Source organism: Eubalaena glacialis, chromosome 19, assembly GCF_028564815.1.
Source record: "Eubalaena glacialis isolate mEubGla1 chromosome 19, mEubGla1.1.hap2.+ XY, whole genome shotgun sequence".
Taxonomy (NCBI): domain Eukaryota; kingdom Metazoa; phylum Chordata; class Mammalia; order Artiodactyla; family Balaenidae; genus Eubalaena; species Eubalaena glacialis.
Window position 1 is genome coordinate 48,790,605 of NC_083734.1, and position 26,422 is coordinate 48,817,026.

Sequence of the window (26,422 nt, forward strand, 5' to 3'; positions counted from 1 at the left end):
CTCAGGTTGCTCACAGTCAACCAGAAGAGACATCTGCATAAAGAAGTACCGGCAGTGCTGTGCAGCAATGGGTGTGTTCAGGTTTCCTGGTGGCCCTGAGGAGGAGGTGATCACCTGTGTCCGGGTGGGAGCCAGAGGGGGTCAGGGAAAAACTTCACAAGATGAAGGATGCTTGAACGGGGTTTTTTTTGTTGTTTTTTTAACATTTTTATTGGAGTATAATTGCTCTACAATGGTGTGTTAGTTTCTGCTGTATAACAAAGTGAATCAGCTATAGGTATACATATATCCCCATATCCCCTCCCTCTTGCGTCTCCCTCCCACCCTCCCTATCCCACCCCTCTAGGTGGTCACAAAGCACCGAGCTGATCTCCCTGTGCTATGCGGCTGCTTCCCACTAGCTATCTATTTTACATTTGGTAGTGTATACATGTCCATGCCACTCTCTCACTTCGTCCCAGCTTACCCTTCCCCCTCCCTGCGTCCTCAAGTCCATTCTCTACGTCTGCGTCTTTATTCCTGTCCTGCCCCTAGGTTCTTCAGAACCTTTTTTTTTTTTTCTTTTTTAGATTCCATATATATGTGTTAGCATACGGTATTTGTTTTTCTCTTTCTGACTTACTTCACTCTGTATGACAGACTCTAGGCCCATCCACCTCACTACAAATAACTCAATTTCGTTTCTTTTTATGGCTGAGTAATATTCCATTGTATATATGTGCCACATCTTCTTTATCCATTCACCTGTCGATGGACACTTAGGTTGCTTCCATGTCCTGGCTATTGTAAATAGAGCTGCAATGAACATTGTGGTACATGACTCTTTTTTTTTTTTTTTTTAAATTAATTAATTAATTTATTTATTTATTTGGCTGTGTTGGGTCTTCGTTTCTGTGCGAGGGCTTTCTCTAGTTGTGGCAAGCGGGGGCCACTCTTCATCGCGGTGCGCGGGCCTCTCACTATCGCGGCCTCTCTTGTTGCGGAGCACAGGCTCCAGACGCGCAGGCTCAGTAGTTGTGGCTCACGGGCCTAGTTGCTCCGCGGCATGTGGGATCTTCCCAGACCAGGGCTCGAACCTGTGTCCCCTGCATTAGTAGGCAGACTCTCAACCACTGCGCCACCAGGGAAGCCCACATGACTCTTTTTGAATTATGGTTTTCTCAGGGTATATGCCCAGTAGTGGGATTGCTGGGTCGTACGGTAGTTCTATTTTTAGTTTTTTAAGGAACCTCCATACTGTTCTCCATAGTGGCTGTATCAATTTACATTCCCACCAACAGTGCAAGAGGGTTCCCTTTTCTCCACACCCTCTCCGGCATTTGTTGTTTGTACATTTTCTGATGATGCCCATTCTAACTGGTGTGAGGCGATACCTCATTGTAGTTTTGATTTGCATTTCTCTGATAATTAGTGATGTTGAGCAGCTTTTCATGTGCTTCTTGGCCATCTGTATGTCTTTGGAGAAATGTCTGTTTAGGTCTTCTGCCCATTTTTTGATTGGGTTGTTTGTTTTTTTAATGTTGAGCTGCATGAGCTGTTTATATATTTTGGAGATTAATCCTTTGTCCGTTGATTTGTTTGCAAATATTTTCTCCCATTCTGAGCATTGTCTTTTCGTCTTGTTTGTAGTTTCCTTTGCTGTGCAAAAGCTTTTAAGTTTCATTAGGTCCCATTTGTTTATTTTTGTTTTTATTTCGCTTTCTCTAGGAGGTGGGTCAAAAAGGATCTTGCTGTGATTTATGTCATAGAGTGTTCTGCCTATGTTTTCCTCTAAAGAGTTCTATAGCGTCTGGCCTTACATTTAGGTCTTTAATCCATTTTGAGTTTATTTTTGTGTATGGTGTTAGGGAGTGTTCTAATTTCATTCTTTTACATGTAGCTGTCCAGTTTTCCCAGCACCACTTACTGAAGAGGCTGTCTTTTCTCCATTGTATATTCTTGCCTCCTTTATTAAAAATAAGGTGACCATATGTGCGTGGGTTTTATCTCTGGGCTTTCTATCGTGTTCCATTGATCTATATTTCTGTTTTTGTGCCAGTACCATACTGTCTTGATGACTGTAGCTTTGTAGTGTATGAACTGGGTTTTGAAGGCTGAGTTGGAGTTTTCTGGGAGTAAAGAAAGATATTTAAGGCAGAGAGAACATCCATGTATAAATCTATAGAGGCAAGAAGAATATGATTCTATTCAGAGAATGATAAGGTGATGTGGGGTTTTGTATGGGGAGTGGTGGGAAGTGGGTCTAGAGAGGAGAGCAGGAGCAGGTGGTCTTGTGCTTTGTAGAAAGTTTAGACCTTACTCCTGTACGAGACTTTGGAAAATTTACACAGAGGGAAGTCATGCTCGGTTCTGCATTTTAGGAGGCAGTGAAGAAAATGCCTCTGAGTGGGGTTGAGACAAGGAGTCACCTCACCTATTAAAATAGTCAACATAAGAAAAAGCAAAAGCCTGAACTAAGGCAGGAGCAGCAGGGAAGGAGAGGGCAGGGCACAACTGAAGAGATTTAAGGGACAGGCTAATCAGGATTCAGTAATCTATTGGCTGTGAAGGCTGACCAAGAAATGATAACTCCCACGTCCCCTGGGTGAGGACATCAGGCTCTGATGGCTGACTAGAATTTCCAAGTCCAGGCTGGTTTCCCGAGCCTGTACCCCAATGTGATAGGATGGAGGAGTTCTATCCCACTGCTATTCAAATGCTGTTAGTCCTAGATGAATACTCCCTCTGTTTATTTTTATTTTCATTCTGTGCTCTTGTTGAGCCATTTCAAAGGAAAAGAAGAAAGAAGTTTTGATTGGTTCAGTGAGCCAGTATTTAGTAAGTGCTTTCCACTTTAGTCACCTCATTCAACCTAACTGCAAGGAATGTATTTTTCCTGTGTGCCTAGGAAGAGGAAATAAAGTAATGTCTCCACCACACCATCAAATTAGCAAGAGTATCTGGAATAGTAACAAGTGTGGTTCTATTCATTGAGAGCCGTTAGTACTAGACGACACCTGTTCAAACCTAGTAGAATGATGCCTTCAGCCAGTCTTTAGAATCCAAGGTTCATTGTAAGTTAAAAATTTCAGGGACTTCCCTGGTGGTGCAGTGGTTGAGAATCCGCCTGCCAATGCAGGGGACACAGGTTCGAGCCCTGGTCCTGGTAGATCCCACATGCCGTGGAGCAACTAAGCCCCTGTGCCACAACTACTGAGCCTGTGCTCTAGAACCCGTGCTCTGCAACAAGAGAAGCCACTGCAATGAGAAGCCCGCGCACTGCAACGAAGAGTAGCCCCTGCTCACAGCAACTAGAGAAAACCCGTGCACAGCAGCAAGACCCAAAGCAGCCAAAAAAAAAAAAAATTTCAATGATCTTGACAGCCAGGTCTCTAGAGATGTTTCAGTCACCTGTGAATTCATTTTGAGACATGAATATTAGCTCAGACTGAGAAAGTAAAAATCTGCCCTGCCATTCATCACAGATAAACAGACACAGATAAAACCAGCTGCAAAGTTAACAGGAAACAATATTTCTCCCAAGCACACACTGCGACTTATCAGATAATAATTCCCTTCTCTGGGTGACTTTTTAAAATTCACTAAGAAACTGTTCTCTAAAATCAGACTGGGAATTCCCTGGTGGTCCAGCGATGAGTCCATGCTTCCACTGCAGGGTTCAATCCCTGGTCGAGGAACTAAGATCCCGCGTGCCACGTGGTGTGGCCAAAAATAAATAAATAAATAAAATAAAATCATAGACTGTCGGAAAGTTTGCTGTTTGAAATTATGTCAGTGAAAATGAAGTCTTACAGTTTTCCTTGGAGAATCTAAGTTGCTTTGACAGAAAAGCAGCCTTGATTTCCAACCCAGGTGTAGAACTTCAGAGCAGGGCTTTCTGAACACAACATTCCACATTTAACTGTAGTTTTCAAGGAAAATGAACCTTGGGTCCACTTTGCAGTCCAGAGCTGATGTTGACCCTCTTTTCATATAGCTCTGTATTCCTCTGAGTATATCAAACTCTGTTTCAGTGAAATTTCACCTAACCTCCACTCATTCCCGTAATTCTATAATAGCGATCTTTTCCTTTAGTGAGACACTCCACCATCCCTCTGGCGTGCAGTTTGCCTTGTTGCAGTGAGTTGATAGCCTGACATTGTTGGACTACAGGTTTGCCCAGGTGGGTTTAGGCTGATTGGACCGGGACTATCTCAAACTTTGTTTTGGCCTCTACTCTTATTTGTGATTATAAATTTCCTTCATTTGCTTTTTGCTACTTGAAGTAACATTTATGTTAAGCTATATTCTATTTATTATTATTATTTTTTTTAATAATTTTTTTTTTTAATTTTTGGCTGTGTTGGGTCTTCGTTGCTGCGCACGGGCTTTCTCTAGCTGCGGCGAGTCGGGGCTACTCTTCGTTGCGGTGCGCGGGCTTCTCATCGCGGTGGCTTCTCTTGTTATGGAGCACGGGCTCTAGGCACGCGGGCTTCAGTAGTTGTGGCACGCGAGCTCAGTAGTTGTGGCTCGCCGGCTTAGTTGCTCCGCAGCATGTGGTATCTTCCCTGACCAGGGCTCGAACCCCTCTCCCCTGCATTGGCAGGCGGATTCTTAACCACTGCGCCACCAGGGAAGCCCCTAAGCTATATTTTTAAATTACAAAAAGTAATACTCTATATGAATAGCTAGCAAGCACATGAAAAGATGATCAACATCATTAGTCATTTGGGAAATAGAAATCAAAACCACAATGAGAAAAAACAAACAAAACCACAATGAAATACCACTTCATACCCACTAGGATGACAACAGCTAGAGTCAAAAAGAGATGATAACAAGTTTTGGCAAGGATGTGGAGAAATTGGAACCCTCACACATTACTGGTAGGGATGTAAACAATGCAACCATTTTGGAAAACACTCTGGCAGTTCCTCAAAAGATCAAATAGAGTTACTGTATTACTCACCAATTCCACTCCTAGGCATATACCCAAGAGAAATGAAAATATATGTCTACGCAAAAGCCTGTATGTGAACGTTCATGACAGCATTATTCAGAATGGTCAAAAGGTGGAAAAAACCCAAATGTCCATCAACTGATGAATGGATAAATAAAAAGTGGTATATTCATGCAATGGAACATTAGTTAACAACATGGATGAACCCTGAAAACATTATGCTAAATGAAAGAAGCCAGTCGAAAGAACCACATATTGTATGATTCCATTCATATGAAATGTCCAGAATAGGCAAACCCATAGAGACAGAAGTAAATTGGTGGTTGCCTAGGACTGGGGGAACTGGGGAAAATGGGGAGTAACTGCTAATGGGTACTTCCTTTTGGGAGTGATGAAAATGTAAAATTTTGGTGATGGCTGCACAAATCTGAATATACTAAAAAACACTGTACACTTTAAATTGGTGATTTGTATGATATTTAAATTACATGTCAGTAAAGTTTTTGTTAAAAAAAAAAGCTGTACTGGGCACAGGAGTACAGTCCTGCTCTCAAAGAATTTAATATCATGGCAGAGACAAACATTTTGATATTAAAAAAGTAAGTGTTAAGGTACAGACATGTATGAAGGGTTATGTGAACACACAGAGTAGGGCATCTGAACCCAAACGGAGAATTTGGAGATGTTTTCCTCTGGTGGGAAATGATGCCTGAGCTGAATATTGAAGGAAGAACAAAAATTAGCCAGAAGTGAGGTAGAACAGCAAAGACACAGGTTTGTGCTTAATACAAGAATTGAGAGAAGCAGTAGGAGCAATCTGGTGTTTCTACATAATCTGCAAAGTACAAGGAGGAGAGTGCCCAGCCCAAGTAGCTTCGATAATAAAAAATAATAAATTAACAATTCGTAAGTGCACTATTAGTTACAGCTAAAAACTCAAAGAAGGACTCTTAGGAAGGCTTTAACCAAGGAGGGGACAGCTGAACTGGGTCTTGAAGCATGATGAAGATTTTATCACCGAGACAGTGAAGTTCACTCCAAGCAGACAGGGACAAAGAGGTGATAAAGAACTTGTATTCAGAGTACAGTGAGTATAATTCCCTCCAACTGAACTGTAGTGTCAGGACATGAGACCAGAAAAATGAGTAGATCTGAGATTACGAAGGTTCTTACATAATACTAAAAAATAACATAAAACCTATGCCTGTGTATTTTATCCGTTATCCCATTTAATCATAGCAAGGCCATTCTACAGGTAAGAAAACTGAAATATAGGAAAGTAAAGGAACTTGCTCAAGGTTACACAAGTGTAAGTGTAACAACCGGGGTTTGAACCCACCAGTTCAGACCAGAGGCCACAAACTTAACCTGCTTTCTATCTAACACACCAAGTTTTTGGATTTAATCTCACCAGCATGGGGAGCCACTGGAAAGTTGTTCACAGTTGCTGCTTTGTTTCTTCTATACCTTCTCCTCCTAATGGCATCGGTTTTCTCTTCTGGGAGAGCAGAGGGAAAATGCAGAGGGGAATTAGGCTCCAGGAAATTCTTCTGATCATTCTCCCTCTCCAGGATGGCAAGCGTCTCTTGCATTTAGGGACTTCATCACTATGATCGCTGCTGCTATTTACATAAGATTTTATTATTTTAAAGCTCCAAGAGCTTTTTTCAACCCTCTTATGTTGGTAAAGCAAGTAGGAGCATCCTTATTTACAGATATCGAAGAGGAAGTTCAGAGAGACTAAATGAATAAATCACATCTCTGGGCGGCGATTTCCCTACCTTAAAGTGAAGTGATTGAACTACCTATTTCTTTGCAACAACAAAACATATATCATTCTAGGCCTGCTTAGAATTGGGAAGTCATTCTGAAGCAAAATCAGTTTCATAACTCAGATGTATCTCTACTAGATCATTGTGGGAAGTAAAGTCCGGCGCTCCCCAGGCAACCAGGACGGATTGAGCACAGGGTTGCCCCACCTCCGCCCAGGCTCTGCGCAGCTGCAACGGAAAAGCAAGTACCACGCGACGGAACGGCTTTTGTGGGCGGTGGGGACGCGTTTTTGGAACGGACCGGGAAAAGGAAGTGTGCTACACCACTGAATGTACCCACTCCCAGCTGCCGCGGGGAAGGTGCGGCGTACTTCGTGTTCCGGCTGCCCGGGGTGGGCCTGAGCCTTTGGCTCTCCAGTGACGGGTGGAGGAGGCTGCAGGCTCTGGACCTGCTTGTTTCGGTGGCGGACTCGGCGGACTGACCTCGGCCGCTGCTCTTGCTGACCTTGGCCCAGGGTCGGAGCCGATGGCGGCTTGGGCCGCTGTCACCTTGAGCAGGGCCGTTGCCCAGTGCTTGTGGGCGCGAGGCCCCGGGGTCCGGGTGGCTCTTCCGAGCTTCCCCCCGGCCTTCCAGCCTGAGCCCCCAGGCTGTAGCCCCTGTGGGGGCCGGACGCTGCACCTCACGGCAGAAGTCCTCGCCGGGCACAACAAGTGGTCCAAAGTCCGGCACATCAAGGGTCCCAAGGACACCGAAAGGAGTCGCATCTTCTCCAAGCTCAGTTTGAGCATTCGCCTAGCGGTTAAAGGTGAGAACTTGACGGTCACCCACCGGTGGTAGCCACTTGCCCTCACTATGCCCACGGCTTTGCTTGCCTCCTAGAGTTGGGCCAGGCCCACCCCGATCCTCGGCCTTTCATTCAGAGCGAATTGAAAACTTCTTTTCCAAAATACTTACCCAGATCTCATTCAAACACTGGATAAAGTGTCCTAAACGAACCGAGATCTAAGTGCTGACTTGTCGCTCTTTTGGCTGATGGGAGTAGGAGGCGGAAATCCCTTTTTTCTCTCATGTCATAATGAGATATCTCTGCTTACTCTTTTCTATCTCAGAAGGAGGCCCCAACCCCGAGTTCAATAGCAACCTGGCCAGCATCTTAGAGGTGTGTCGCAGCAAGCACATGCCCAAGGCGACAATTGAGGCAGCACTGAAAATGGAGGTGTGTCCTCAGTTTAACTTTCTTGTTTTTTATTTATTTTTATATTTTTTATTTTTGGCTGTGTTGAGTCTTAGTTTCTGTGCGAGGGCTTTCTCTAGTTGTGGCAAGCGGGGGCCACTCTTCATCGCGGTGCGCGGGCCTCTCACTATCGCGGCCTCTCTTGTTGCGGAGCACGGGCTCCAGACGCGCAGGCTCAGTAGTTGTGGCTCACGGGCCTAGTTGCTCTGCGGCATGTGGGATCTTCCCAGACCAGGGCTCGAACCCGTGTCCCCTGCATTGGCAGGCAGATTCTCAACCATTGCGCCACCAGGGAAGCCCAACTTTCTTGTTTTTGATCACAGCCCCTACAGGGCACATGTCTGGAAGGCCACCACACACTCTTTAAATTATCAGAGAAGGGTAGTGATGTTGACACCCCCAACCCAGAGCCTTCTGGTGACTCTTCTCTCGGCCACTGGTTATGGGAGCACAGTCAGGAATAGGATGTATAGACAGTGTATAGAACTATATAGCCTAGGACTGCTGAGCTGAGTTTTGAGGAGATGGGGTAGAAAGAAGGGGCACAGTATGGGGAAAGCCCTGGTGTTAGTTTGAGGAAGGGTTTGTTTTTCTGATATTTATGCCTTAAAGGAGAAAAGCCAGTAGAAAGAGAGAGGGTGCAGATGATAGTGATAGTGGGAGGGGCTGGGATGTAGAGCCTAGGTGTGGGAATTGTCTTCAAGCCCAGCTGAGGGGACACCTCTTCTCTAGGACAAGGGGGAAGGATCTGAGGAAGTAGTAGTCATCTTAATTGCTAACAGTTATTGAGTGCTTATTCCAGGCCAAGTTCTTTGATAAGAACTTTGTATGCATTACCTCACTGAATCCTCAGAACAACCTTAAATGGAAACTGAGGCACTGAAAGATTAGGCGACTTGACCATGTCACACAGAAAATGACAGACTGGGAACCAGACAGACTCCAGAGCCTATGCCTAACCATCATACATACTGCCCTCCTGTCAGGTGTGGTGCAGATAAGGCGGTGGAGGCAGAGGATTTTCCCCCACCTGGTGTCCTTAATTTCCTTTGTGAAAGAGGAAGGGAGAAGTCATCAGTTGAGAGTTCCTGGGAAGACGGCAGGGCAGGGTGATGGAGAGAGTGGTGAAGATAGGATGCATGGGCAAAGAATGAGCAGAGGCAGTGTGGGAGATCCAGATGAGATTGGTCATTAGAGTTTTTGATTGATTGTTTGAATTTTGAGGCTATGCTATTTGATAAGGCCCAGATGTGTCATTTCACGTGGCAGTACTCAGCAGCCCTGGGGTAGGAACACAGGTGGGTTTCACGCGGGATAAGGTGTACGAGAATGAGTTTTAGTAGCAGCTATGGCGGGGTGGATGTGGGATTCAGCTGGGGAGGGGTGGAAACAAAGCTGGGATACGGCAGATTGATTGTTCAGGGACAAGAGAAACAGACTGCCTTCCAAGTAAGGGATAGTACTTCCAATTATCTCAACAGTTGGTCCCAAGGGCCTTCTCTCAGAGGGGAGGACAAAATTGAAGCCTTAACAGCCTAGGCTCCAGCCCAGGGAGCCCATCCCATGGAGTCAACTTTGTGGTGCCTGTGGTGCCTGGGCTGGCATGTAGGAGGGAACTAGGAAACCGGAAAATGTGCTTATGTTGTTTATTGCAGAAAACCAAGGACATTTATTTGTTGTATGAGGGCCGAGGCCCTGGTGGCTCTTCTCTTCTCATTGAGGCGTTATCTAACAGTAGCTCCAAGTGCCACTCGGACATCAAACATATCCTGAACAAGAATGGGTAGGTGTGTGTCTGGGGAGAGTAGAAGGGTACAGAGTCTTTAGGTTCCGATTCTGTGCAGGGAAAGTCCTGTTGTTCCTGGTGGCGTTTCAAGTTTTACACACACTTCATCCTTAGCAGAATCCAAATGGGATCATTTATTCTCCCTTAATGTGTTCTGTACTGGGCAGGATCCAAAAGACTTGTTCATCAGGTGTAGAACGAGCTCTCTGTCCCATTATCCCATCTGTCTGTATAACGTCCAGGTCTTAAAATGTGCAACCAGGAATGGAATCTTAATTGCACAGGAATTGATGAGCAAAGTCTTTGCATCCTCCAAACTCCAGACAGGGCAGAAAATAGAGGGTTGGGGTTATGTTTGGATTATTCCCTTGCCCAGTGGTAGCTGCATCTGCCTCAGGAAGAGAGCTGCTCCATGTCTGTTTATACTCCAGGGGCTGGGTGGGAATGAGTGCTTGGCAGTGCTGTGTGGAGACTGAGTGTCTAAAGGCATTCATTCTGGCCCATTTCCTTTCCTATTAGGGGAATGATGGCTGAAGGAGCTCGCCACTCCTTTGACAAAAAGGGGGTGATCGTGGTTGGAGTGGAGGACAAAGAGAAGAAAGCTGTGAATCTAGAGCGTGCCCTGGAGCTGGCAATAGAAGCAGGAGCTGAGGATGTCAAGGAAACTGAAGATGAAGAGGAAACGAACATTTTTAAAGTGAGTATGAAGCCTTAGTGTTTGGTGGACTTCTGAGAGGCCCCTGATTGACACGTTGAGGCATGCTTCTGTCAGTCTCTTCTTTCCTGTGCCCGGGGTACAGGTGAGATAAAGAGCTCACATATTGCACAGACATTTACTAAGAGAATACCGGATAGGGCTTACTCTCTTGAGGACGATGAGAAGGATTCAGAACATTGAAAACTCTGTTTCTGCCAGTGAAGACTTAAACCCAGTGATACATTAGAATAATTCCATTCAGGTTTTGCAAACTTCTGTCCAGCTTTGTCCTGTTATCTCCTGGCTACTTACCTTCTGACTTCCTTTGTTCCTAGTTTATTTGTGATGCCTCTTCACTGCATCAAGTGAGGAAGAAGCTGGACTCCCTGGGCCTGTGTTCTGTGTCCTGTATGCTAGAGTTCATCCCCAACACAAAGGTGCGGCTGGCTGACCCTGACCTGGAGCAGGCTGCCCATCTCATCCAGGCTCTCGGCAACCACGGTGACGTGATCCACGTCTATGACAACATTGAGTAGCCAGGCTGTACGTGCCCCCCGGCAGCCTATTCTGGAGCACAAGCTTCTGCAGCGTCCTCTGAGACTCAAGTAGGTCAGGGCGGTGGGTGGTCTAGCAGGTTAGGAAGCATAAGACCTGTAGTTTGTGGTCAACGGAATCCCTGCACTTTTGTGAAGCCTCTTTGTCAGCTCTGCTGGTGTCTCAGCGCCCTCCCAGGTGAGTCCCTCCACATCCTTCTGGATGCAGAGTGAGGCCAGTCAGCTGGTCAGATTCTGATCTCAGGAAGTTGGCCCTTGTGGGGATGGTAGGTGCCCTGAGGGCCCATGTACTAGAAACTGCTCTTAAATAATAACAGTGATTGACCTGGGTTGCTGCACTGCTGTTGTATGACTCTTGAGTTTTCCTGGGTTTGTGTCCAGTTGCTGGGACCCTCTTGACTTCCTTTCAAGTCTATAGGCTTAGTTCCACTACTCCAATCCCAAGACTTTATTTTTTTGATTGACCATAGAAATGTAGCTCCCTCCAGGTACTTTGTGCTCTAGTGCTCATCTAATGGCTTAAACCTGCCATTCTTTCACGTAACCAATATTGATCAAATACCTACTGTGTACCAGGAACTGCACTTACAAGCTGTTCAATTGATGCCCTGCGTTAGATCCACTCTAAGACATAGGACCTCAGGGGGAAGACACAGGATTGCTCTCTACCGGAGCTGTCCCAGGGCAATGTGAGGTGCTGTGCATGCATCCTTGTTCTCTTTATGTGGCCTCTGTACCCTTCTTCTGTCAGAGAGCTTAAGGCTCTAGCCCCGAAGGAGATCAAGTGCCAATGATAAGGGACTCCAGGCCCTGCTTTGCCTGGGTCCCTATGTGTTCTGAGATTGCTCAGAGTGGACCTGTCAGTGAGCTGCACTCAGGAAGGGCTATACCAAGCTGGTTTTGAAAGCTGCTTGATCCCCAGAATGCCCTACCCTGGCTCCTTTTCATCCCTGATGCCAGATGATGGGGCACTGGGAACTGGAAAGGAAATAAGAACAGAAAGAAGGCTGAGTCAGAAGCCTGGCCAGGTGGGAAATAGGGGCCTTGGTGCCTTTTGTTCCTGAGTCACTTCTGGGTTTAGAGAGACCAGGAGTGCCAACCACCTGTGCTGGAGCCCGTCAAGCGTGTCGGGCCTGGAGCGGCTTTTTGATCCCTGTTATTCACCTTCTTGTAAGTTGTTTAAGCCAGTTCTGAGCTCAGAGTAATTTTCCTGAAGGACTCTTAGGTAAATGAGGATGGAAAAGAACTAAAACCAAATTGGCTATAAATGATAACTTCACCTTCTAGGAAAAACAGATTACTAATTCCATGATGACTTCAACAGCTGGAGAGTGAAGGCTAGAGGGAGGAAAACCAATGAAATAATCTGTTATCGTGCCAAAGCATACGCTGTTATACCTCATTTCATAATTTTGGTGCTACCTGGCATTCTTTAGTTTTTATAGGAGATAACTCATCTAAATATCTGAATAGCACATCATTAAAATAGGGCAATGTAATGTTTAAATGCCACTTCCTAATTTATAAGATACTTTCATATTTTATTTATTTGATTTTCAAAACAAACCTATAAAATAGTCAGGCCAAGTATTTTATGCACAGATGATCTCTTACCAAGCAGGTGAGAACTACATCTCTATAAAATAAACCAAGGTCTATTGTAAATGTTGAATATAAATTAATTTGGAGGAATGTGGTCATTCTGATCTGAGAAATCTGTACTAAGGAAGCCTGCTCTAGAAGGGAACTTGGTTACTCATGTGAATAGTCCTCTAATCTAATAGATAGGATTTGTTAATGTGAATTCTTGTGTGACCAGTTTTCTTGCATCAAGACATACTAAACAGCTCTGCACTGACCCCTGGCGGTGCCCTGCAGTCTTTCCTGCAGTTAGTATGGGAAAGGCAGAAATGAAAGCTTACTTGGACCTGCTCTGCCTCTAGATCTGGTAAAGAGACCCTTAGATATATAGGTTAAATAGTTAACTATTTAACTGAATAGTTAAGTAAAGAGGGTATGAGTTATTCTGCCACTAGAAATTATTTTTCAAAGACTATTTTATGTCAGAGAAAATGTTTACAATATAATGTTAAGTGAAAAACAAAGATGCAAAACTATATGTATAGTATGGTCCAAATTTTAAAATATATATCATACTTTATATATGAACTTTTAAAAAAAGACTAGAAGGAAGTATACCAAAATATCAAAACTGGTTATCTCTGGGTGGTGATGTTATAATTGAGTTTTATTTTCAATAATCGTGTCTTACTTTTATCAGGGAAGCATTTTTTTAAAAAGAAAACTAGTCACATTATTGTCCTGTTAGGGAGACAGCATGTGAGAGGGTGGGATTCAGGTGTACCTTAAAGTCAAAAGAATAGGGTCTGGTCCTGGCTTGCCTTTGCCTTATCTTTGGTCATTGTCTTAGCAACACAAAATCATTTAGAGCCTTGAGCTGGCTCGGGCTCATTTTGAAGTTTCCTTTCAGTGGGATGGAAGTATCAGTGACAGGCTCTGTCCATAGCCTTGACTCTTACAAGAAGCGCTCGTGTGGTATGTAGCTGCCCCAACTCTGCCAGGGGCCCCCGCTGAATCAGACAGGAACAATGAAAACTCTGCCTCTAGCCAACTACAGAAATTCAGTCGTGTGGTTGAGTTACTTTTTTTTCTCTCGGAAATATGTAGCACAGCTGTCAATAAAGCTTCACACTCTAAGAGTCCTCAACTTTTGAATCCCTGGGGACTCCTCTGAAGACATTCTATGAAGAGAAAATAAATGAGCCAGTGGGTCTCACAAAAGAGAGTGTCATGATAGATACTACACTCGTCTTGACTGAAATCACTTTCTCTCTTTATTCTATCCCCAGACAGTGAATGGGATAGAAGTTTTCACTTTCTCCTCTTTTTATCTTTCTTTGGTTTGTGCCAAAAAGGTAACCTTTATTGTTTTTTAAAAAGTCAAACCTTATAGAAATATACAGCAAAAAAATAAAAGTCCCATCTAATCCTAACCTCCTAAAATAACAACCACCGTTAACAGTCGGCTCTACTCCTTGGTATCAGTCTGCTGGGGAACAAATTCTGACTCTGTCAGTTGCTAGCAACCTTGGGGAAGAACTTAGCCTCTTTGTACTTATTTCTTCATCTATAAAATGGGGATAATAGCATCTACATCATAGGGTTGTTTTGAGAATTAAATAAGTTAATATATGCTAAGCACTTAAAACAGTGCCTGGCAACAGTAAGTGTTCAGTGTATGTTGGCCTTTTTTCCCACTAAGTGTGAAAGAACATTTTTAAAAACTGAAATGTGATCACCCTATATATATCTGCTTTATAACCTGTCTCCTGCGCCCCCTCCCCCAAATATATCCTGGATTCCTTTTGGCATTAGAATGGAGATGTCTGCTTCATTCTTTTTAGTAGCTACATAGTATTTTATTGTATTAATTAATGTGCCATAATTTATTTAACTAGTCTCTATCAATGGACATTTGGGTTGTCTATCTTACAGAAGATGCTACGATGAACATTCTTTACCTTTGCTCTCTTGCAAAGTATTCTTTAGGATAAATTTATAGAAGTGGAATTTCAAAACGAAAAGCAATTTTTCTTTAGAAGTAAATGTCATATATAAAAATGTAAAGAAGATGTAAAAATCTTCTGTGTACATCACTCCTTAACAATGCGGATAAACTAACTGGTTGAACTGGTAATCTGAATATATTCCACTTTACCTCTGAATTAAAAGAATTTTCATCAAATTAGGTGATAGGTTTTTTGGTTTGTTTTCTTTTTTACACCAAATTCATTGAGCTATCCCTTAAGGAAATTTATTCATTTGTATTTATTGTTCCCTGTCATGTGTCCTATGCTCTTGGAAGAAAAAAGGAAAATGTGCAGCTGGTGTGTGATTGGCTGCCTAATGAGTCTTGGGGTCAGGAGTGGCTCACGTGCTTAACCAGGAGCATCTACTCCGTGTAAAACTAGGGGAATAGACTTGAGAAGGCCTGGCCCAGTTGGGAGGCTTCACATGGGGAAAATGAAGAGTGAGGAGAGAGACAACATAGAGTAGATAAAATACATAGCTAAAAGGGCACACTTGTGGAAATTACATTCAATTGCTAACACCCCCATTTGAAGTTCACTTATTTATTCAACAAATAATTGTTTTTTTTTTTAAGAATTATATGTTGAACACTTTGACTGTTTTTAATAGCCGGTAGAGTGAAGCCTAATTAATTTATATCTTGTGAATTCTGAGTTTTTTAAAAAAATATTTATTTAATTTATTAATTTGGTTGCGCCAGGTCTTAGTTGCGGCAGGTGGGCTCCTTAGTTGCGGCTCGCCGGCTCCTTCAGTTGAGGCACGTGAACTCTTAGTTGTGGCATGCATGTGGGATCTAGTTCCCTGACCAGGGATCAAACCCGGGCCCCTTGCATTGGGAGCACGGAGTCTTAACCACTGTGGCACCAGGGAAGTCCCAAATATTTGTTTTTTTGAATGTGCTGTGAGAGATGCTAGGCCATCTTTTTTGAATGACACAGCCTCTGTCTTTATGCTTACTTTCTTAAAGGCAATTACAATAGCGTAAGATAAGCGCTTTGATGAAGAAAGTACTAGGTGCTCTGGTACCCAGATTTAGGGGTTTCTGCCTGGAAAGGCTTCCTGAAGGGAGCAATGTTTAGGCTTAGTTCTTCCCTGAAAGAATGGGGGTGGGGCAAGAATGGAGGAGAGGCGTGTTCGAGACAGAGAAAATAGCACATGCAGGGATTAGAGGCAAAAGAGAGTCATATTTGAGGAACTTCCGGTGGTTCTGTGTGGCCAGAACACAGAATTTGAATGATGGGGTTGTTGGAGCTGGGAAATGGAAAAACTTGTGGCTGGAAAAGGAACGGCCTGGGTCCTGAAGAGCCTTCTTAGCTACATTCGGGTATTCGACTTGTCCTAAGGGTGATGGGAAACTCTAAAGTTTTTAAGCAGAGCATGACAGGATCAGGTATCCGTTTTAAAGGATCACCCTGTGATGGGAGTGATCTTGAGAGGCTGTTACACTAAGTAATCCAAGTGAGAGATTTTGGGGGTTGGAACTAGGATGGTGGAGCTGGGGCTGGGAGAGGAGTGGACTGATTGGAGACATGGTCAAGATTAGCTGTGGGGGAAGGGAAATGGAGAGGAAGAGCTCTCCAAGTTAGATAACTCAAAAGCATCCAACTCGGGGAACTGAAGATGGAGAGAGGATATAGAGAGCTATGGAGGAAAATGATCAGTTCAGTTTGGACCTGTAGAATTTGAGGTGCCTGTGGGATACTCAATGGGTGATGCCTCTGAAGTTCAGAAGAAAGCCCAGTATGGTAAATGCAGCATGGGAATGTTTGAGATGGCTGGTTAAGCACCAGGCAACAGAAATGAAGCCCTCAAAGAAAGCAGTTGGTAGGAAAGTAGAAGAAAGATCAGAAGGCTCTTTTCAGCTAAAGACTTAATGTAGTTGTATTGCATGTGCTACTATGTACGAGGCACTGTTCTAAGTGCTGGTGATAGCGCAGTGAGCAGGACAAAATCCCTCTTCCTACACGGCTTATGTTCATTGTAGTTGGAGGAAAGACAATAAGTATATAATTTCAGGCACTATGAAGAAAAATAAGGCAGAATATGGAAATACAGAATGATGGAGGGGAGAGGGGCTATTTTGGATGGTGTGTTTAGGCGCTCTGAATAGTTGATATCTGAGCAGAGACCTGAATGAAATGCAAGAATGAGCTGTGGGAACATCTTAGGGAAGAGCATTCTAGGCAGAACAAATGGCAAGTGCAAAGGTCCTGAGCTTGGTTCAAAGTATGGTGAGAAGGCCAGTGTGGCTGGAGCGATTGAGGGAGCAGGAGAGTTGAGGTAGGAGAGGATGGCTGGAGCCAGCTCCTGTTGGGCCTGGAAGATTCTATTCTAAGTGTGATGGGAAGCCATTGGAGGGTTGAGAGCAGGGGAGTGACATGATCTGAATTACATTTTACAAGGATCACTCTGGCTGCTGTGTGGAGAATCATTTGCTGGGTGGCCACAGAGGAAACAGGGAAACCAGTTAGGAGGCTAGGGCAGTTATACAGTAGAGAGGGTGGTGGCTTGCACTAGGGTGGAAGTGGTGAGAAGTAGTTGGATTCAGATACATTTTGAAAGGAGAGCTGAAAAGACTTGCTGGATGACTGGATATAGGGATGTTAGGGAAAGAGTAAAATCAAGGAAGACGCCTCCTAGGTTTGTATTTTAACAATTGGGAAAACAGAGGAGCAAGTTTTGTGGGGCAAGGGGGAAAGAATCAAGAGTTCAGTGTAAAACACATTAAATTGGAGTTGTGTTTTAGACATTCCAAGAGAAGCTGCTGAATGGACCTTTGAATACAGGCAAGTATTCCTAAATCTAGGAGTGGGTGCTACATTTCCACTGGCATAAATTTTTTTTTTTTTTTTTTAATACTTATTTCACAGCTCAATAAAATTAAGGGTCAGATCTGAGCCTCAGATTGGCAGATTGTGACCTCCAGCACTGGCCTATTACACACATTCTTAACAGGGTGATATCCCCAACAGGACGAAAAATGATTCTTACGAGGTGAAAAAAACCTTCGATAATATGATGGTATATGGGCTTCAAAGCTCAGCCCTACCTGACAAAATCTTATCCCTTAATATTTAATTTCTCACATTAAGGAGAATTTAAATTTAATTAAGTAATTAAAATTTTTCTCCTTGGGGGGTGATAATGAAAAAAACAGTTGAGAAATGTGCAAGAACATGGCCTTTGGGTGTCAGAAAGCCCTGATGTGGATCCTGGCTTTACCACTTGGACATGATACTTACCTTCTCTGAGCTTCACCTTCATCATTCAAACACCAGTACTACTACTTACCTCAAAGTTACTGAAAAGAATACAATGATGTGTATAAAATTGATGACTGAATAAAAAAAAAAAAAGTTACTGAAAAGATTGAGAGGATGTGCCTGGCATATAGAAAATGACTGATAAATATTAGTTCTCTCCGCTTTACCTCCCGTTCCCAGAAAAGAGAAGTTATTATAGTTAAGGAACTACCATAAACTGGGTAGGGATCAACTCAAGTGGGAAAATGACAGACTTAAAAGCTTGTTGGAGGAAAAAAATAACAGGACAAGGGGCCTGATTGAATGGTGGGGGTGTGGGGGAGGGGTGGGGGTAAACAGAGAAGAGAGAAATCTAAGGTAATTCTTAAGAGGTTTGATACCAAGGCAAAGCCACCACTAAAGGTTCTTAGTTGACAGTTGAAAGCGACAAGAGGAAGATGATTCTGGCGTCTTATTTGTATTACAGTAGAACAGAGGCCAGAGGAAGGGAACCCGGATTGTGGAGGACTTGGAATCTGAAGATCTGGGTGTATAACATGTTGAACAATGGGGGTTGGGAAAATTAATTATGGTCATCTCTATTTTGAAATATGCAGCCAGTACAATTGTTTTGGAACAATATTCAGTGGCCCCGGAAAACACTTATGATAAAATGTAAGCACACTACAAAACAATGTGAAGCCGTTTTTATCAAACGTTGTATATTTAGGTAGGAAAGATAAAATTATCTCTGGGGTGGAAGTTTTATTTTTATTTTTTTCAATTTTAATACAAAGACCTTGTATTGCTTTTATGACCAGGAAAAAAAAAAAAAGTTTTCTTCCCGAAAGAACCTCTGGCTTTGCACTTAATGGTTTCGGCCCTGGCCAGCAGATTCCTAGAACCCACTTTCCGGCACTATCTCAGCCCCTTGAAGAGTGTGGCCCTGGAGGTGTGAGACCCAGGAAAAGGCGGGCAGTGGTAAGCCGCTCCTGCCTCCCGGCAAGCGCAGCGTCTGGACCGGAGGACTTGCCTGGGGATCCGGCGGCAGAGGTGGCCACATGCCGGCAAGCGCTCAGAGCCAGAACCTTCCCCGCTTATTACGCGCCCGGTGGCGGCACAGGGAGGGGCAGGACCTCAGCCTCAGAGACCGCCGAGAGCCAGGAGGGCAGGAGGCCAAGGGGCCCCTCCAGCCGCCTTCCCAAACTCCAGCCCCAAAGTAGCCGGCGGGGAACCGCGCCAGCCCGCGCGCCCGCCGAGCCTTGGGTGACTGACGGGAGGTGGGAATGTGGGCGGAGCCTCAAGCGCGAGCTGTGATTGGAGCGACCCACACCTCCCAGGGAGAGAGGGCGGGCAAGCCTGCGAGGGATGCGCAGAGGAGGGTGCTCAGAGCCCTCTATGTGATTGGCTAGCAGCGGAGTGAACCGGGCGCTGTTTCAATGATTGGCAGGCGGTAGACAGCCCTCGGAAACTGCCTTGGCTTCGCCTATTGGCATCCTGCGAGAGTAGGCGGGATTGGTTCATCAAGTGGTGCTGATGATTAGCTGGCGGCTGAGAGTTAGGATGTTGGAGAGAGAGCGGGGCGGGGGGAGGAGGGGCGGCGAGGGCAGCGACTTCCTCCTTGTTATTGGCTGGTGAAGTGAGTGAAGGGGTGGTACCAAGGTCCAGCGACTGCCTAGGATTGGCGGGCGCTGGGGTGAGTGACAGACAAGGGGGCGAGCTGCGCGACCAGCGGTTTGTTTTTCGGAGCGTTCCTGAGGTGGAGAACGGCGGCCGGACCGAGCGACTGCGGGACTGAGGGACTGGCGGTCGGGCGGGCCGAGTGGCGCCGCCGAGGCCGGGCTGGGCCGAGCCGAGGAGCGCCGGGGATGTAGCGGGCCACCCTGCCCATGCCACAGCGCCCGGCTGCGGGCGGAGCCGGAGCCGGAGCCTGGGGAGGCGGCGGGGGCCCTGAGCGCAGCCCGCGCCCCCTGCGCGGAGCCAGGCCCGCTGCCGTCCCCGCCGCCCGGGCCCCCGGCATGCAGCCCCGGCTGCGGAGGTGACACTCGGGCCCAAGACGCCGCCGCCGCCATCGCCACCATGGGTGAGTGTCGCCACCGCCCCGGCCTGTGCCCGCGCTGCTTCGCGTTGCCCCGCCCCGGACTGAGGGGAGGAGGACCCTGGGCCGCCGCCTGACAGGCATGGACAGCCAGCCGGGCCGGGGCTGCGGACCGCCGGCGCCCGCCCGCCCTGCTCGCGGCTTAGCGGCTCCGCGGCCCGGGCGGGGGTTCTGGCTTCTCGGCCCGCTGGAGCGGCCCCGGCCGACGGAGCCCACTCGGCAGCCTCCTTCCGGGCCGCGCGGCCGGCGCATCCCAAGGAAGCGGCGGCGGGTCGAGGGCCATTGCTCGGCGGGGCAGCCCGCTCCGGGCCGAGCGAGCCGGACCGCGAGCCCGAGGGCGGGGGAGCGCGAGCGCAGTGTGGGGCCCGGGCTGGAGGCTGGTGCAGGCCCAGCTGCTGTTGTGTCTTTTCCTTGATTTGCTTTTTTTTCCTGCCTGTGTCATTTCCTTCCCTTTGCTCACACAGGCTGGCCTGTGAGAGTTCCCGGGGCTTGCTCTCGAGCCCTGTGCGCGCCCCAGCGCAGGGGGGAGGGCGTGCAGGGAGATAGGTTGGGAGGTGATTAAAACGGCAATCACTGTTATCAACCGCGCGGTTGAGAAATGCGAGCTGCACGCAGATTGCTGGTGGTTAGGAATTGGTAGCGGGCTGCCAGTTATAATACACATCCTACCTTTCGAAAAATCTTGTTGCAGTGTTTTACATCCATTATTTTAATCTAGCTGTATCCCTGAAATTATGTAACTTTTGAAAGAGAGAAACATTCACTACAGAAAAGAATTTCTATGAAATCATTTCCTTTTTAATCGATATTTGCAATTTCTGTTGTGAAGATGTAATCTAAGAAAAGCTTTTAGTGTCTTCCACACGCAGCATTTGAACTGAATTATATTTCAGGTCCTTTTTGGTAATTTACCAAATGACTGTTGGACTAGATTAAGTAGCAAATAACATTTTAGATGTACTTTGCTTCTCTTGTTGGATCAGTTATTTTGATAGTGTTGTTTGCAGTGGCAAGTTTTGCAGAGTATTTGGTATTGTCATAAATAATCAAGGGGTAAACGTCAGTAAAAAGATCATTTGCACAGCCATTGATTGCATCTGTGAAGAGGGAACATTAATGTTTGCTTTGCCCTATAGCAAGGTCAAGTCGTTTTTGTAGGAGGTTAAATGTTTGCTGTGTCACATGGGGCAGATATTCTTTTGCGGCCCATCTTTACACTCTGGCTTTGAATGAATTACCTTGTTCTGTTCCATGCTGCCCCTCATACAGTAAGAGATGGGTTTGTTCATTTGTTGGGCTTACTGTTTCCTTCCCATGCTTTACTTCAGAAGTGCTTGCTTTTCTGGGAAACGTCTGTGACAGTAAGCAGAAAAGGAACCCAGTGAGGCCTGGTATTTAAATACATAATTCACCAAATACTCATTGAACATTTACTATAAATGGGGCACATAATTCTTCTTGTCCTCCCCAGGTTTCACACATTTATTTTGTGTTCTGGAATTTGATGATTGAACTAAATCTTTGAATTGATTTGTGAGCCTACACTTGCGATAATCTTTCTAAGTCTTTCCTTTTTGTCCTGCGGGGACAGTCTTAAGTCCCAAAGGGGAGTGTGAAATACTTGAGGGTGTGCAGACCTCCTACTCCCCACTTTCTCAACTGCTAAATCAGTTAGAGTGTCCAGATGCGTTGACTACGTTTCATGCCTAACAATAAAATAGATGTCAGCCTGTTTTCACATTTCAAGATATGTTCAAAAAGTTTAAGTGTGTGAGTATATGGAGAGACAATGATGAGGAGGAAAGGAACTATATAGGTAGGGTCCAGAGCCCCAAAGGAAAAAGGACCAAAAACTCAGTGTCTTCTCATTTGTCCCCATGTCAGTTTTTACATGAAGAAAGTGAGACAGTGAGGGGAGAATTAACTTGCCTGGTGGTTGCAGTATATAAGGCAAGCTGATTTAAGAACCACTGCCTGGCTTTCTTCAGCACTCTCCCCTCATACCATTCTCTGTTTCCTTTTAGTAGATGACCTTGACATGCAATTAGAGCTGATACTGAATTCTCTTAGAACCTGGCCTTTAGTTTGCTTTGTATAGGGCTCAGCAAGCATATATGTAGAAACACACACACACAGAGTCTCTCTTAAATACTAGTTTCCATTTTGGTGATATAAATGATGAAAAATCAAATTCCCAGGTTAGTATGCTTTAGTTGCTGCATGCAGTCCTAAATAAATTCAAGTGGTAATAAGAGAGAAGCAGAGACTTATTAATATTTTTTTTATACTTGTTAAACTCCAGCCCAGTGAGGAAAGGACTAAAACTAATTTGAGTCGCTGCCCTGGAGGTTCCTTGGTTAATAGTCGTATTTTCCTGAGCTGTTCTAAGCCCCAGACTCAAGCTTGTTTGACAACTTGGGTTGGTAATGAAAACAGGTCAGATTTTGTATTGGCTGTTAGCCCCAGTAAATTTCTAGTGGAAATTACACTTATCCTTGTAAATAATAGGAAATAGTCTTTTTTTTTTTTTGGCTTTGATACTATGTGGTTATAAAAAAAAATTTGGGCTTGACTGGTCATTTTTTCTTGGTCACACCAAAATTCTCTCCTAGTTTTAGTAATTACAGTGGCAAATGCTGTTAATAACACCTAAGATTAATTTACTAGTGTTTATTTGGACTCTATAAATGCAATCTAAAATTTAGTGGGAAGTATTACTGAAAAATATGCAACAACTTGGAAATGTTACTGGAAACGATCATGAACTGAGTATAGGATTTCGGATGTTGTGGTTCTGGTTTGATAACTTGGTTTGAAGTCAGAATCATTGTGATTTACAGATGCCTTGTGTCTCTAGGGTTTCAAGGCTGTTGGGAGCTCCCAATTAGACCAATCTCAATTCAGTTTGGCTAGAATCTGACCACCTGTGTATACTCTAAATGGTTAGCAACTGTTTTGATTGAAATTGGGATCACAGTTTAATGAATCAATATGGCTATGTCACGACTAGATTTCTGATACTTTACAAAATGATGGTTGGTTTCTAAAACTGAATTTTAGGCATTTGTAAAAAGTAAGTATCAGTCCAACTTAGCGTTACTTAGGGAAATACATAGAGGAAGAAGCAGTTTTCTTGGTTCTGACTATGTAAGCTATCCATTTTTTCTTTGCCCATTTATTGAGCATCTCTTATGTGTCAGATATAGTGTTAGGCCCTGTACATACGTTTATCCTGTGTTTAAGAAGTTACAGTTAGGTGAGGTGAACCAAAAACATGTAAACAAATAAGTGCAATAAGGTGTTATAGGTACTTCGTCAAAACTGTAAAGGTACATAGGAGGGAGAGATCAATTCTGTAGTTTTGGGATTGACATACATTATCCTATAGTCCTCAGACCTCTAAGGTTAATTTCATTAACCATTAAAATAAAATATGATGGTGATATATTGATTTTTATGAGGAAGCAATAGCTTACTTTATAATATGTATTTTTAAATTTTAAGTCATCAGTTAATATTGAAGGGCAGTTATATCCCAGAAACAGAAAAATAAACACCAGAATTTGACTTTGAGATCTAGCAAAGATTCAACCAGGGCCTTGAAGGAAAAAGGAAAAATGTTTCTTGTAAATTGAGGATCAGACCTTTTTGCTTATACTTACTATGAAATGATGTTTGCCCAGGTATGGAGAGGGTGGAGGCAGTGCGAGTATGTAACATGTCATGAACAGTAACAGAGTAAAATCTGACTCACAGACACTCTGCAGCACAGGATCTCCTGAGTGAGCAGTGTGATCAGATGATCTGGCAGAGTTGGGTAGAGCAAGGTGAAGAAGTAGTTTGTTAAATGCAAACAAAGATTAGATTTGGGGGTTGTATATATGGAAAAGAGTGAGTGTCTGGCATCATGCAGGACAATGTTTATCGAAGGACATGTTGCTTCTGGAAACTTTTCTGGGTTTTTAGCCAAGGGAATTTGTAAATGGGAGTGCCTTCAGACCCTGCTTTTAGATAGAAGTAATAGCTCAGTCTGGAAGAGTGACTTCCTGCTGGGACTAATGAGAGACGAGTGTGTTGCCTGGCAGCCCCCATGCCTTAGGTCAGGCTATGGGGAGAAGGAAAAGTACACGCCGCTGGATAATTACGGATAGCTGTCTGCTTGAGACTGCTGAAGAGCTTCCACTTTTTAAGCCTGAACTGTAAACCTTGTTTCATAGATCCCTTCTTTTCTTTTTCTATGCATATTCCTCACCTCTAGATCCTTAACCTCCTAATCTCTAGAGTTAACTTCTTCCTCTGTGCTTCTTTCTGGTAGCTTTTAAGTGTGTCAGACCACCCCCATCCTTCGGAAATCTTTTCAAGGTTATAGCATACTGTTACCTCTGCCTCAACTTGTTCATGTGTAAAGTTCATAAATGAATTGTTGATTTCCACTACTTCCAATTTTCTTTTAATCTCCAGCTTCTCTATTCCCTGTAAAATTGTTTCTGCCTCTACTACCCTATTGGACCTGCCTGGCCTCTGCCTGCCCCTGCTATTCTTTGGTCTGAGCTTCTGTGGTGTCACTCTTGTTTTTTCCCAATCCTCTTAAAGGCTTCTGTGCCAGCACACCTTCTTCCTACTCTACTTGATAGCATTACTGTTCACTGAGGATCAGTCCCTGACCTTCTTTTCTTTTCCTCCACCGCTCACTTGCTTTCACGTCCTTCTCCTTTATTTGTAAAGCTCTCTTGCATAGCTGGAACAGCTTGCTTCTCTAGAAAACTCTTTATTCTGTAAAATCATCTATATAATCTCTTGCTACTCACACTGTAAAAAAATTTTTTTACACGCGTGTTTATGTATTCTGGTTTGTATCTTGTCTAATTCAGTCTCTTTATTTGTGTAACCTTGTATTTGTGTGTTTTGTCTTTTTACCCCTAGAGTTTGAATACCTTAAAGTATCTTTCAAAACTGTCTAATGTATAATACATGATAGGTATTCAGTAAATGGTTATTGTTAATGATTAATAATAAAAATTCAGAAATACAATTAAATATTAGGATAGATTGTGGCCTCCAGTCTTTTCCCATTAACCTTTTCTCCATTGCTAATAATAGCCAGCATTTTTTTCAACATTAACCTTTTCTCCATTGCTAATAATAATAGCCAGCATTTTTTTCAGCATTACTAAGTGTTAGGTACCATGAGGAATAATTTGTAAGGTTTTTGTTTGTTTGTTTGTTTTTTCCCTTAAGTTTCACAGCAGCTCTGTGTAATGATACTTTTATTATCTCCATTTTACAGATGAGGAAATTGAGGTTTAGGGAGAATAAGTAATTTGTTTAAGGCCTCTTAAAGCCAGGTCTTTCTGACTCCAAAGTCCATATAACTGACTACTGCACTCTAAGAAAGCTGCTATTTGTTTTTAAAAGGTTTGTTTGTTTGTTTGTTTTTATTTTTTAAGGAATGCGTACGGTAGCACAGATAATTCAGTTAAAATCCCAATCCAGGAAGACATGCCTAAAAGAACCACTCGATTTGCTTCCTGTCTTTGTCCATGTCCTCAGTTTGAAGTATCAGTTTAAGAACCAGGGCTTCCCTGGTGGTGCAGTGGTTAGGAATCCGCCTGCCAATGCAGGGGAAACGGGTTTGAGCCCTGTTCTGGGAAGATCCCACACGCTAAACCCTTGCACCACAACTCCTGAGCTCGCGCGCCTAGAGCCCATGCTCTGAAACAAGAGAAGCCACTGCAATGAGAAGCCCGCACACCACAACGAAGAGTAGACCCCGCTCGCCGCAACTAGAGAAAGCCTGCGCACAGCAACGAAGACCCAACGCAGCCAAAAATAAATAAATAAAAGAAATAAATTTATTAAAAAAAAAAAAGAACCTGTTTGCCTCTAGAAGTATATGCAACTTTGACACAAAATCAGATTCTATTACTTTGTTTCACTTGTGTCAGTTGTCCTAGATTTCAAGATATAGAACCAAACCATTCCTCTAGTGTGTTCTCAGCACTGGAACTACCAAACAAGTTTTTGTCCATTAAGTAATGCCAGGCATTGGTTAGCTTCCTGGAAACAGAATTTGTCAACCTGATAAACCAGCTCTTATAATAGCATCATCTTATACAGAATTAGAAACAATTTCTTTAGTTATACTTGTCATGGATTTGACTTGAAAAGCATGTGCATGTGTCTGTGTGTGTATATTCACATCCATCTTGTTTCAATATCTGAGTTGAGACAACTGAAATTCTCAATTCTAAGGCTGGTTACCTTGATACTGAAAACTACATGCATTCTGCTGTTAGGACTATCACTGGATGCTCCTCAGAAAACACCCACCTCGTCATAATCATGATGACCCCAATTTACTGTTACAGTTGGCCCAATAAATTTATACATATATAATATTTAATGATATATAAGCCAATTTAATATATAAGCCTATATATATGTGTTATACATGAATATAAGCTAGTCACCCTAGCTTAGATGTTAT

The 26,422-nt window shown here is 44.1% G+C and overlaps 2 protein-coding genes across 5 annotated transcripts in view; both read left to right on the top strand.

Annotated features, from left to right (window-relative positions):
* Positions 1-7,020: 7,020 nt before the first annotated feature.
* On the top strand, positions 7,021-11,312 carry LOC133080577 (translational activator of cytochrome c oxidase 1). Its single transcript, XM_061176543.1, has 5 exons — positions 7,021-7,517; positions 7,822-7,928; positions 9,602-9,729; positions 10,252-10,429; positions 10,765-11,312. Exons 1-5 carry the CDS (start codon positions 7,238-7,240, stop codon positions 10,963-10,965), a joined length of 894 nt encoding a protein of 297 aa, XP_061032526.1. The 5' UTR covers positions 7,021-7,237; the 3' UTR covers positions 10,966-11,312.
* An 81-nt stretch (positions 11,313-11,393) lies between these two features.
* MAP3K3 (mitogen-activated protein kinase kinase kinase 3) overlaps positions 11,394-26,422 on the top strand; it is a 69,303-nt gene continuing 54,274 nt past the window's right edge. For 3 of the 4 annotated variants that reach the window (XM_061176539.1, XM_061176541.1, XM_061176542.1), the window contains exon 1: positions 19,558-19,920. In XM_061176539.1, the coding sequence (XP_061032522.1) occupies positions 19,917-19,920 (4 nt within the window). In that variant the 5' untranslated portion in view covers positions 19,558-19,916. Of the gene's footprint in view, positions 11,678-19,557; positions 19,921-26,422 lie in introns of those variants that run through there. The other variant, XM_061176540.1, reaches the window with a different exon arrangement.

Coding starts and splice junctions, on each gene's coding strand:
- LOC133080577 (XM_061176543.1), top strand. CDS start 7,238: ATGGCGGCTTGGGCCGCTGTCACCTTGAGCAGGGCCGTTGCCCAGTGC. Junction 7,518..7,821: donor CATTCGCCTAGCGGTTAAAG/GTGAGAACTTGA, acceptor TTTCTATCTCAG/AAGGAGGCCCCAACCCCGAG. Junction 9,730..10,251: donor CATATCCTGAACAAGAATGG/GTAGGTGTGTGT, acceptor CTTTCCTATTAG/GGGAATGATGGCTGAAGGAG.